This window comes from Pristis pectinata, chromosome 14 (assembly GCF_009764475.1).
Source record: "Pristis pectinata isolate sPriPec2 chromosome 14, sPriPec2.1.pri, whole genome shotgun sequence".
NCBI lineage: Eukaryota > Metazoa > Chordata > Chondrichthyes > Rhinopristiformes > Pristidae > Pristis > Pristis pectinata.
The window spans coordinates 44,487,420-44,500,017 of record NC_067418.1 but is presented as its reverse complement, the minus strand read 5'-3'; the positions used below and the strand labels follow the sequence as shown (position 1 = coordinate 44,500,017).

Genomic DNA, 12,598 nt, shown 5'->3' with positions numbered 1-12,598 from the left:
GACATACAGTTAACCCTGCTGAAAGTTTTAGCACAGACTTTGAAGAGTGAAGTTATGACCTTCATTCCACACTGCTCACAGCCATTAGACATCAAGCCATAGCACTTCTCAATTTGGAATTGGTTCCTTGTGAACTGCTTTCCCTCCACTGTTAATTCTCCACTAGGAGCTATTACTGGAACAGTAGTAGTCTGTTCAACCCATTGAGTCTGTCGACCATTCAGTAAGACCTAGTCTGACCTATACCTTAGCTCTACTAATCCAACCTGAATTCCAAAGCCCTTGGCACCCTTATCTAACAAAATCTGTTAATGTCCACAGCATCCACAGGCCTATAATGTTCCTCTCCTCTTTTAATCCATATCAAATCCTTTCATACTGAACAGCTCAACTGATCTTCCTTTTAGCTTGTACTCAAGGTAATATACCTAGCCTTTGCAATCTATCAGGAATACCTTACAAGAGCAAACAGTTCCTCTGTCTAATAATCCAATGGAATCACTCAGCTTCCTGATCAATTTCTGTCTACTTTTCCTAGTTCGTTCCAGGAGCCTGTTGTTTTATGATGAGGGCTCATCCCTGGAAGATCACTATTCCACACTCTTCCCAGTGGAGAGCAGGGAACCGGCATCCAGGGATATAAGAGAGGAGAAGCGGTCACATGACAGATCAAATGATTACATCACCTGGTCGCAAGAGGTGTCCAAATACCTAAGCAATGCCCAAATGGAGGTGATCAATTCCAATAAGACTGACCACAGGAAGTTGGTCCAGGAGAAAGCACATCATGAGAGGTGGGCATCAGCGACTGTAATCACAGCAAAATCTTTGTAACTGGACCGCCCCTTTAACCAGCCTTTTGGTATAGAGATACTTCTATTTTGCAAGCCTTAAATGTTCAATGTTTCTGCGTATGTGTGTATTTGCATGTCTGCAAGTGTGTATACATGTATGTGTATGATTGTGTGGTGCCTGCCATGTGCACATGCGTGCTAACGTGTGCATCAATGTATGAATGTTTCCATTAGGTGTGTCTATGTAAGGTTGTTTGCGATACGGTTCTGTATTCATTGCTATTCTTAAACCACATTCAACACCAATGTCCCATATTCCTTACTCTGCTCCTTCCTGCCTTTGCCATGTAACTTGCTACATATTCTGCACTCTTCATTATCTTCATGCTTTGTTGCTCTTACTTTATTCCTTGCTATTAATTCTGAATCCTTCACAATTCTCATTCCATTCCTCATAGTTCTATGTGACCATTTTCCTTCTGCACTTACTGATATCTGTTTCAGCATTCTCACACTTTCTCACTAATCTTGCCCCAGCTCTCACCAAAAACATTGAATTTTTTTTTTGCCATTCTTGGCAAAATTATTCACTATCCCCTTATCGTCGCCTTGCTTCCTGCTCCAAATATTGCATTCCTCAATTTGCCCACCCATCGCTCATAATCTGTTTGTCGGTCTTATTAAACTGATCACTATTCTCACTGTGTTCACCAGCATACTGTAAATGGTTGGGCTTGGGGTTTCGGATTATGTACAGGATGCTTCACACACGTCTGTATGATGTGATCTTCACTTGCACAAGCAAGATGGCACAAAGCTTGAGAGGCAGATGTGCAAGTGACAAGGTGAACCACATGAACGGAAATTAAAATCACATCATACAAATATCAAAGAAGCATCCTATTTTTAACATTGTGTTGTGGGTTTTACCAACAAATAAAAATCACTAAGGTGGCTCAGATAAATTGGGGATTGGGATTGGGGTGGGTGTGCAGGGACATCACTGTTTCCTACAATAGCATGTTAATATTTCCACACCGCGGAATCAGAAGTCTTGTAATGCAGAGTAACTACATGTGAGATCATGGAGAGTGCAGTAAAAATATACAGCTAACATGTTATAGCAGCTATTTAGAAATAAAATGCTTCCCATTGCATTCAACTGATTGTGTGGAGCTGCTGTAATTATTTCCTTGCTGAGTTCTCAGAAACCCTCCACTTGAATAGATTAAAAGCCAGGGTGTGGTGAGAGGGGTGCACATTGGACAGACTGAAAGTATCAGGTGCGCTGCCAAATGCCACCCTGCATGCTTCTGGAGCAGTGTATAATTATGTCCTCTTCCACTCCACCTTTCCAATAGGATATCAATGAGTACACCAGAAGCCAGTCTGCCTTGGATTGGAAAGCCACAAGTTATGATTCTAATATTCATCCAGGGAGGGAGGGGTTGCCCCAAACACTTCTCATTAAAGGGCCTAGCCACAATCATTATCATTCACCAGAAGACAAAGGGCAGAGAGACAACCTGTTAAGGAGGCCTTTAAAATTTAGCTCATCCTGTCGAATATTTTTTTTAAAGAGAATGTTTCCGCTGCTAGGAGTGACAAAAACTACGACCCCTAACCAAAAGATTATCATTAATATATCCTGTGAGGAATTTATCCAAAGAGTACTTAATAAGTGGAATTGCTGCATAAGCACATGGGAGAGAAGGGAGCAGAATGATGAAGTGAGATGAATGTTCTGGGAGGATGAAGACCTTAAACACGAGCATAAACTAGTTGAGTGAAAAGCCCCCTAAGTATTGACATTATAGAGTCTCAGAACTAAAGGCCAAATTGTACTCAAGGGGGCCACGTTTTGAGTAAACCACTTTGACGCTGCTCCCAGTATCCCGGAGGCATCGGCACTGCAGCTGTCCTACAAAGATTTGATTTCAGACAATGGAACCCACTACCCTTAATAGCCATTTGACAGCACATGCCATCAGAAACCTTTGTCAATGTCTCTGAAGTTCAAAGAGATTAAGGAACAGATGAAATGCATGAAAATATTTTAAACTTGTTTCTTAAAAATTAAAAAAAATATTTATAGTCACTGAACAGAAGGATGTGATTATGCTGAAGAGGGTACAGACAAGATTCACCAGGATGTTGCCTGGATTGGAGACCTTTAGTTATGGGCAGAGATTGGATAAACTGAGTTTATTTTCCCTGGAGCAAAAGAGGTTGAGAGGTAATGCGAGTCAAAATCTTTCTCCTATGGTAGGGGCATTAGGAGCAAGAGGGCATAGTTTCAAGTAGAGAGGGGAACGATTTCAAGAAGACCTGAGATGCAAGTTTTGCACAGAGTGGTTGATATCTGGAACACACTACCAGAGGAGGTGCTGGAATCAGATACAATTACTATGTTTAAGAGCCATTTATACGGACACTTAAATAGGCAAGACATAGAAGGACATAGTCCTAATGCAGGCAAATGGGATTAGTGTAGATGGACAAAAAGGTCTACATGGATGTGCTGGACTGAAGGGCCTGTTTCTGGACTGTACAACTCCATGACTATTACACAAATTAAAAACATCAGTATTAATTAAAGGAAAGATTTGCCACCACTTTGCCTCATTTACCTTTGTACTGAAGGTCAGTGACCCGATTCAAATATATTCAAGTCCATCCAGCCTCCAGCTCAATACAATCAGGAGCCGCCCCTGGACTCATTGCTGAGTAACTCCCCATATTTGTGGCTCAGCTATTTGCCAAGTCCCCTAGTTACTGACCTGTGTTCTATGAAAACTCTCAAACTCAGTTAACTTGCGACTTGTGAGCTGGTTAAAGAAGTAGCCATCTTAAGTTACTCTCCTGGGATGTGGGAAGAAACAATGACTGTAGCTTTTTTTCACATCAGCTAAGTTTGCCATGTGGTTCCCACTTTATGGGTTAGGTCAGCGAATAGCTGAGCCATAAATGTAGGGAATTAATTTGCATCAGCTAAGGTAGAAATTAACATTACTTCAATACTGTGAGCCGGAAAGGCAGACAAAGATTAGTCAGCCACCTTGTGAGTGCCTTCTAGTGATAACTCCTGTAAATGTAGTTTTCACATATTGCTAAGGGCTGTGATGTTCCAGCAGTCAGATAATCTGTTGTTGATCGCTGCTTAGGTTTATGCTTGAAGAATGGGTAAGGTGTTAGAGTGTGGCTGGTGCCGTAGGGCCATACCCTGGAGCGAGGTCAAGAAGAAAACCGCTGAAAGTATTTGGCGTGCTTTCGTAATGGGCTGAAATTGAACCTATATCTCAGCAGTGAAAGTCAGTTCATTCCTCAGTGGTAGAAGTCCCCTGGAATTCAACTGATCATTAAGACGCAGTAAAGGTCGAGACAAGGTCTATTTTGCTTATCTCTAACTCATTTGAGCAAACACTGCACAGCTGGGTTGGGAAATGCTTTACTGATGAGTAAACTTCATTGCTAAGGAAAGAAAGAAAGACTCTCACTGATATATCACCATTCATGGCCTCAATTCATCTCAAGGAGCTTTACACTCATTGCAGTCACTGCTGTAATGCAGAAAGCCCAACGGTCAATTTGTGCACAGTAAGCTCCCACAAACAGCGATATGGTAATGACCAAATAATCTGCTTTTGTGAAATAAAAACAGAAAATACTGGGAATACTCAGCAGATTGGGCAGCATCTGTAGAGACAGGAAAACAAGTGTTAATGTTTCAAATTAATGACCTTTGATCAGAGCTGGAAAAGTTGGGTTTCTAGATGTAGAGAAACTGAGGAGGGGAGGAAAGAACACCTGAGGAATTCAGTGAGAATCAATATCTGAAGCTACACAATAAAATACTGCGAATGCTGGGAATTAGAATAAGAATGCTGGAAAAGCTTGTTATTTGAAATAGCTGAACCTGACGTTGAATTGTAATGTGCCTGAATGGAAAGATGAGGTGCTCTTCAACAAAATTACACTGAGCTTTGTTGAAACATTGCAGGGAGGCCGTTAACACAGATCACAGTGGGAGTAGCATGGTGAATGAAAGCTGCAGTTGAATGAGAGCTCAGGCCATATTGTGCATTGAACATGGGTCTTTTTCAAATAAGCACCTAATATAGAGGAGACCATGCTGCTAGCAACTAATTAGGTATACTAAATTGAAAAGTACAAGTAAATTGCTCATTCACTGTGTTTGGGCCGTGGACAGTTGAAAGGGAGAAGGTAACGGGGCAGGCATTGCATCTCCAGTGTTTTTATTTCAAGTATCAGGTAAGGATTCTGCTTACCCGGTTTATAGCTCCTCCAGAATGACCTCTTGTTACCTGAGGCACCTTTCTCCTGCCTTCCACACTATCACAGATTTTCCGTATTATTTTCTCCATCAATAGGTTTTAGGACCCATTTATTCCCAATGTTTTCCAGTCGAGGTGAAGATCATCGACTGAAACATTAATTCTGTTGCTCTCTCCCAAGCTACTGTCTGACCTGTTGAGTATTTATAGTGTCTGTTTTTATTTCAGATCTCTAATGTCTGCAATATTTTGCTTTTATTTATCTGTTATGTGGCCTGTATTAGCTCGATAGAAGTGAGACTTGCCAGCTCCTCCGAAAGAAACCCGAGCAGAAGTTCTTTCAGCTGCTATATCTTCTTGCACCCACTATGCCCCTACTAGCACCTTGCACAGCTGCTCTTGCACTTTGCGGCCAACTCAATTTCAACATGAATAACAGACCAGAGCAAAGCTTGAGCTGACTTACCTGATGGGTACTAGCAGTGTGCAACAATGCCAGTTTCATGCTCTGATGAAAATGATAGCTAAGATACCATGACCACTGGAATGGCAAGTGTCTGCTGTGGACCTTGTGGGATCTCCTCATCCGCACTTTCAGCCATACTATTCTGGTCTGGTATCAAACCAGGTGCTCTCTTCGAGAGAGTGGAGGAGAATGAGGGAGACACCAGACTTGCCCTTGCGTTTTATTTGGCAACTAGTCTTGTCCTTGATGGAAGGCCTTTCAAGAGGTAGCAGAGGGAATGAGTGACATCAAAAAGTGTCTGGGAGGGGGTGGGGTGGAACTTCACTGCAGAAGAATGGCATTCCCTTATTCATAGTGAGGTGACAAGGCGCTAACAACTCTAATATTGAAAAACGTGCAGCATTTACTTATGAGCATTCTTGCCCAGAGCTTGTAGATTTTAGTAATTTTTTTTTCAATTTTTTTTTTGTTTGCAGGGAATTTGGATCAAATAGTGCAGCAGACTATTTGTAATTAACAGCTGTGAGCTGCATTAGAGCAAACCACGGATCAACTCTGACTGACAGCTTGTGTCGGCAGGCTATCCAGAGCAGGCCCGAGTCCGTCCCAGTGTTTCTGCCTGTCCCTGCACACGTCAGATACCAACCTGCTAACGTACTGCGCACACTGTTGGACTTAAAGCTGTCGTACTGTAGGCAGCGAGGCCAGTCGGGGGGTGGGATCCAACTGTTTATAAAAAATAAACAGAAAAATGTTTTTAGTTTTTCTTAAAGAGTAAGAAATATCTTTCCTACTCTGTAACTTATGGTGCTGTTTGCTATATCCAAATTGTACTTCTAGAAACACCACAATACAAATTTGTCTTGGGTGTTAGTATGACATTATCAGCTATCCATTTCTGTCCCACCTGATATTCTGTTCAGTTGAGTGGAATGAAAATGAATTTGGGTGGGCATGTAAAAGGGCAGACAATGCTGCACTGCTCTGCCATGAATTTCTGCTCCCTGTACCTTTCCTTAAGCTTATGCTCTCACCTTCTTGTTAAAATGCTTTATCTGACAATAAGAATCCCATGGTATTGCCTTTTATCTGAAGTGGAGAGTATAGTTGAGTGACATTCTTCGCCAGGTCCTTTGAGCTAAAGCAAGGACTGTTCCCTTGGGTTGGCAAAGAGTATACATCACACCATCGCTAAATCATCGTGCTGGAATGCACAGCAGCTCCAAAGAGGTTCTCTAGCATGGAATCCCTTGCAAATCAGAGGCTGGTGTTATTCTGTAATGATCTTTTAGGCTTATCATATTTGTACCAGCTCTTTGAAGGAGTTATTCAATCAGTTCCGAACCCCACAACACTCCCCCTACAGTCCTTCTGGCAAACTTGGGAGAATGAAAACATTTTTAATCCAGAGTGGAAAAGGAGGAATGTAAAATCTTGTTACAGAGTGATGTCAGGCCTGTCACAAGGAGGATTTGAAAAGATCTGAATTAAAGTGCGTCCCAATGCAGAGGAGGGGGGCGTGGTGGGGGAGCTATTACTCATTTCTTGAGGTTATATTCAGTTAGTTGCCGGTTGTTCTACCTGTTACCCTTGATGTGATTCCTTTTTAATCATATGCTTTCTGCAAGTTTTTTTCTGCTTTCCTGTGGGCAGAATAGGTCAGGGATTGACGGGGGATAATTTTACTCTCACCTGTCCTTCCAAAACCACTGAAATCAGGAGCAAGGCTGGTTCTACAAACCCTTTAACTTTACTCTCTACTCAAGTCACTGAGTAGGGTGTAAAGCCAGGGTCCAAACTAATCCCATGAGACTCATTCAGAAATTCATAGAAATTACCTCCATTGAGTCTTTCTGTTGTTTCCCTTTTAGGTTGTACGGAGAAGCAAAATCTTCATTTTCGGTTTTTGCAAATACTTATCATTATTTATATTTTAATAACACGATTTCCTTGACACATATTTCCAAGCCACTCTCCACCTGCTCTGAGACACAAACCTACGGTTCACAAGGGAAAGCTAAACAAGGCCACATATAATCAACTACCTTCTACCAAAGAGGTATAAGATAAGATATTCAACAGACAGTTTCCTTAGCACCATATTATCCAGTTTTAGAGTCATAGAATATGGAAACAGGCCCATCGGCCCAACTCATCCATGCTGACCAAGGTGCCTTCCTGAGCTAATCTCATTTGCCTGCATTTGGCCCATCTCTCTCTAAACCTTTCCCATCCATGTACCTGTCCAAATGGCTTTTAAACATTGCAATTGTACCCACCTCTACCACTTCCTCTGGCAGCTCCTTCCACATATCTGCCACTCTCAATGTGGAAAAACTTGCCTCTCAGATTCCCTTAAAATCTTTTGCCTCTTATCTCTACCTTATCCAAGCCCCTCAGCCTCCTTCGCTCCAGGTAAAACTGTCCCAAACCTATCCATTCTCTCTTTATAACTCAAGCCCTCCAGTCCCGGCAACATCCCTGGGGCATCTTTTCTGAAGACCTCTCTAACTTAATCACATCCTTCCTATAATATGGCAACCAGAACTGCACACAATATTCCAGGTGCGGTCTCATCAACATTTTGTTCAGCCTCAACATGACATCCCAAGTTTGTACTCAATGCCCTGTCTGATGAAGGCAAGCGCATGGTTGCTACCTTGGTCGATTCAGTTGGGCTCTCTCAACAGGGTGCTGTGAGAGTCTGGCCTTGCAATGTGGGGAAGGAGATGTGCAACTTGAACCTGGAAGGAATTCCAACCAAATCTTCTAACCTGTAGACTGACATCCCTAATGAGCTTTTCCTGGACACAGTGACTTCTGACTGACCGATAGGTTTTATATCTTACATGTCCTCCTGTTTATTGGCACTGTCTAATAGTTCATTTCTATGAATCACAACCTGTGACCTGCACCCTGATGAAAACCTGTGTTCAATCTACCACATATGTGCGGCGGTTCCTTTTGTGGGAGAGGGAACGTAGGGTAGTGTGGAGGGCAGAGGAGGTATGGGAAGAAGCCACTGTGAGAAATAATTGAGGATTCTGTATGCAAAAAAAATAAATGTTATTTGTGTCTTAATATTGAAAGAAATAAAATGAAGGGATACTTTGTGCAAATAAATTTTGACTATCATTCTCTTTGATCCTCAGTCAGAAAAGCTCTGTTATTAATTCATGAGTAAAGTGTCACACACATCTGCCTGGTTTTGCTTTCTGAATTAGTTCAATTGATCTGAAAATTAGTGATGGGTTTTCTTTTCTTGCTGCACGGTTGATTTCAAAGCTCAGCAACAGAAAATACAACCAATGCAAACATAAAATTTCAAAGGAGCATCCCATCCCCTTCCCTCATAGTGTATGCAATTCAGACCATTCCCAAATCACTATATGAAATTACAGTGGATCATTCTCTTCCCACTGTATGGATATCCAACAGACCATTCCCTTCTAATTACTTCTCATTGTAGAAAATTCTAATGGACCATCCCAATCCATTCACTCCCACTATAAGGAATTCCTATCAAAATTTTCCAGAAATGCACATTAGCTTTTAACCTTTCATTTCAGTAAATTCATTTAGCCTGGGTATCAGTTAGAGCCAGCAGCTTGTTATGAAAGTCAAATCGCTGTTGTGCAGCAATATAGATTTTTCTGTTCAAATCAATGGTGTTTGGAGTGAATGGACCAATTATATAATGGTTAGAATCTGATTGTTTCTATGTGTGACTGTTGTAAGCAGAGTGGATTTGGAATTTATTAGCTAACAATCAAATGCATCAGAAAGCTTAAATAAAAACAGAACTGCTGTTAATACTCAGCAATTGTGGAGGGAACATTTCAGATCATCAATTTGAAAATTTAAACGTGTTTCTATCTCTATAGATGCTGGCTGATCTGCTGAGCATCTCCAGAATTTTCTGTTTCTATTTCAGGTTGCCATTATCTGCAGCTTTTTCACAGAGTCAAGGAGTCATACAACAAAGGGACAGGCGCTGTGGCCCACACTAACCATCAAGCATCATTTACACTAATCCTTTTTATTAGAACAGTACAGCACAATACAGGCCCTTTGGCCCACCATGTTGTGCCGACCTTTAAACCTCGCCTGAGACTATCTAACCCCTTCCTCCCACATATCCCTCTATTTTAAATTCCTCCATATGCCTATCTAGTAATCTCTTGAATTTGACCAATGTACCTGCCTCCATCACTGCCCCAGGCAGCACATCCATGCCCCAACCACTCTCTGGGTAAAAACCTTCCTCTGATATCTCCCCAGCCATTACTTTAAAGCCACGCCCTCTTGTATTGAGCATCGGTGCCCTGGGAAAGAGGCGCTGGCTGTTGACTCTATCTATTCCTCTTAATATTTTGTACACCTCTATCATGTCTCCTCTCATCCTCCTTTCTCTCCAAAGAGTAAAGTCCTAGCTCCCTTAGTCTCTCCTCATAATGCATACTCTCTAAACAGGCAGCATCCTGGTAAATCTCCTCTGCACCTTTCCAACACCTCCACATCCTTCCTATAATGAGGTGACCAGAACTGGACACACAGTTCTGTTGCTGAGCTTTGAAATCAACCATGCAGCAAGAGAGGAAAACCCATCACTAATTTTCAGATCAATTGAACTAATTCATTCTCCCCACATTCCCATCAACTCTTTCCCCGGCTCCTGGGAATCTATCATTCACCTACACGTTAAGGGAAATTTACAGTGGTCAATTAATTACTGACCCATGTCTTTGGATGAGAGAGTAAATTCACATAATTCACAGTGAACGTTCAAACTCCACACAGACAGCACTGGTAGATAGGATTGAACCCAGGTTGCCAGAACTGTGAGGCAGCAGATCTACTGCTGTGCTATTGCACCATCCTGCTTTGTTGTCTCATAGCTCTTTGCTCTGGGTCACCACTGTAAACATGCAAACTGATTTAAAATCCTTTCATAACATGTGAAATAGAAGCAGGAGCTGATTATTCACCCCTTGTGCCTGCTCCACCATTCAATAAGTCTGGCTGATATTTTACCTTAGTGCCATTTTTCTGCATTTCCAAGAATTCATTACCCTCTGTGTAAAGAAACTTATTCTCATCTCTGTCTCGAATGGTTGGCCTTATTTTGAGACTGTGACTTTTGGTTCAAGACAATCCTGTCAGGGGAAACATTAACTCTGCATCGACCCTATCAGGCTCTATAAGCATTTTATATATTTCAAAGGCAAGGTGTGGTGAGGATATTACATTTTTTAAAACTGCAAGATAAACATGAATGTTCGTTGTTTCTCAAGAGGTATATTCTTGATTTTAGATGGGCTGTTGGAGAATTGTTGTGTTGCCATCTGAGGGAGAGGAGTAACCAGCTCTCATACACCATCTGGTGGCCAGTGGGAACAGCTTGAGGATCAAAATTAAAATAGGCCATTCCACCCTCTTATTAATTAACCAAGTCCAACCCTGCCTCCATGCACCCCCCCCCTCCTCCCCCCCACAACCCTTTACAGAATCCACAAGGTTACATGGTTCCAGTCAAGGTGTTATCAAACTATACCCACAAAATGAAATATTAATACAGATAACCCGATAACTTTTGAGTACAAGGCATTGGCAGAAACTGGCAGAAATTTGACTCCTGTGATTGAGCCCTGAGCTACCATCCTGTTCTGTAATTGCTTCCATTCTGATGTAACTCATAACAGGTATCTTTTCTTATTTTCCATTCAGTAGCCAATGCTTTACCTTGAATCCCTCAGCTTTACATTTGAAAAAAAACAGCCTATCATGGGCTCTTCATTAAATGCCTTTTGGAAGGATTCACGACCAGTCAAGCAGGGTCAGTTCTTCTCAATGTATGCTGGCTGATGAAAATTAACTTATCATGTAAGGAAAGGAGGACAAAAATATGCACAGAGGAGCATTTAGTTTTCTCATTCAATGCGTGACTGGGGGCTGTGAGGAGCCTGCAAGAGCCTTCCTTGTCAACAAGAAGGAACTTCAGTACATCAGCTTTAGAACCCAGACAGATCATTTGCATTCTTACTCCTTAATTTGGTGACCAATCTGTGGTAGCAGGTGAGTCAACCCATAATGTCTGTACGTGGCAAAAAAGAGCTGCCCAGCAAAGTTCTACCTTCCAGAACTAGGTCTGTAGCCTTGCAGATTAATGGGGGGGCAGGGAGTTCTGACACTTGCAATTTGGTAAGAGTGAGGCACAAAGAGGACCGCATCTGAAGATTCCCAGCTGAAGGGAAAAACCAATGATGGAGCAGCTGTGGTCTGAAACTGCATGGATAACATGACCAACTATATGGATTGCTCCAATCACATGGGTCAATTCATTCCCTGAACATGGCATGTTCATAATGGGTGCCCATGTGTTTGCTGCCATACTTAGGATGAGATATACTCAAAGTTTGTCTGATGGCACCATATCAACTTGCATCAGGTTCAACAGTGAAATGCTGTGATGAAGAGAACAAGACCAAGTCAGGAAAAATCATAATGGAGAGTAAAGTTGGCAGGCACGGTAGTGTAGCGGTTAGCGTAAAGCTTTGCAGTGCCAGCGACCCGGGTTCAATTCCGGCCGCTGTCTGTAAGGAGTTTGTACGTTCTCCCCGTGTCTGCGTGGTTTCCTCCACATTCCAAAGACGTAAGGGTTAGGAAGTTGCGGGCGTGCTATGTTGGCGTCGGAAGCGTGGCAACACTTGCGGGCTGCCCCCAGAACACTACGAAGAAGATGCATTTCACTGTGTGTTTCGATGTACATGTGACTAATAAGGATATCTTAAATGGCTGAGTTACTAACAAACATGAGACTTACGTCTTCACATGACAAGGAGAGTGAGGAACTTAAGATAATTAATATTAGTAAAGAGAAAATATTGGGGAAATTAAGGGGCCCAAACCCAAGCAAAAACAAGAAGTTATAGATAGGTGGTCCACCATTAACTTTCAGGGAATGAATTGATTAAATCTATCATCAAGGTGGTGGTAACAGGCTACTTAGAGAATAATAATATGGCAAGCAAGAGTAAATACAA

The 12,598-nt window shown here is 42.0% G+C and overlaps 1 protein-coding gene across 2 annotated transcripts in view; it reads left to right on the top strand.

Annotated features, from left to right (window-relative positions):
* Positions 1–6,187, top strand: part of creb3l1 (cAMP responsive element binding protein 3-like 1) — a 122,942-nt gene extending 116,755 nt beyond the window's left edge. Inside the window, exons 11-12 of one of the 2 annotated variants that reach the window (XM_052028823.1) lie at positions 539–794; positions 6,032–6,187. In XM_052028823.1, the coding sequence (XP_051884783.1) occupies positions 539–794; positions 6,032–6,068 (293 nt within the window). In that variant the 3' untranslated portion in view covers positions 6,069–6,187. Of the gene's footprint in view, positions 1–538; positions 1,956–6,031 lie in introns of those variants that run through there. The other variant, XM_052028822.1, reaches the window with a different exon arrangement.
* The last annotated feature ends 6,411 nt before the right edge of the window (positions 6,188–12,598 follow it).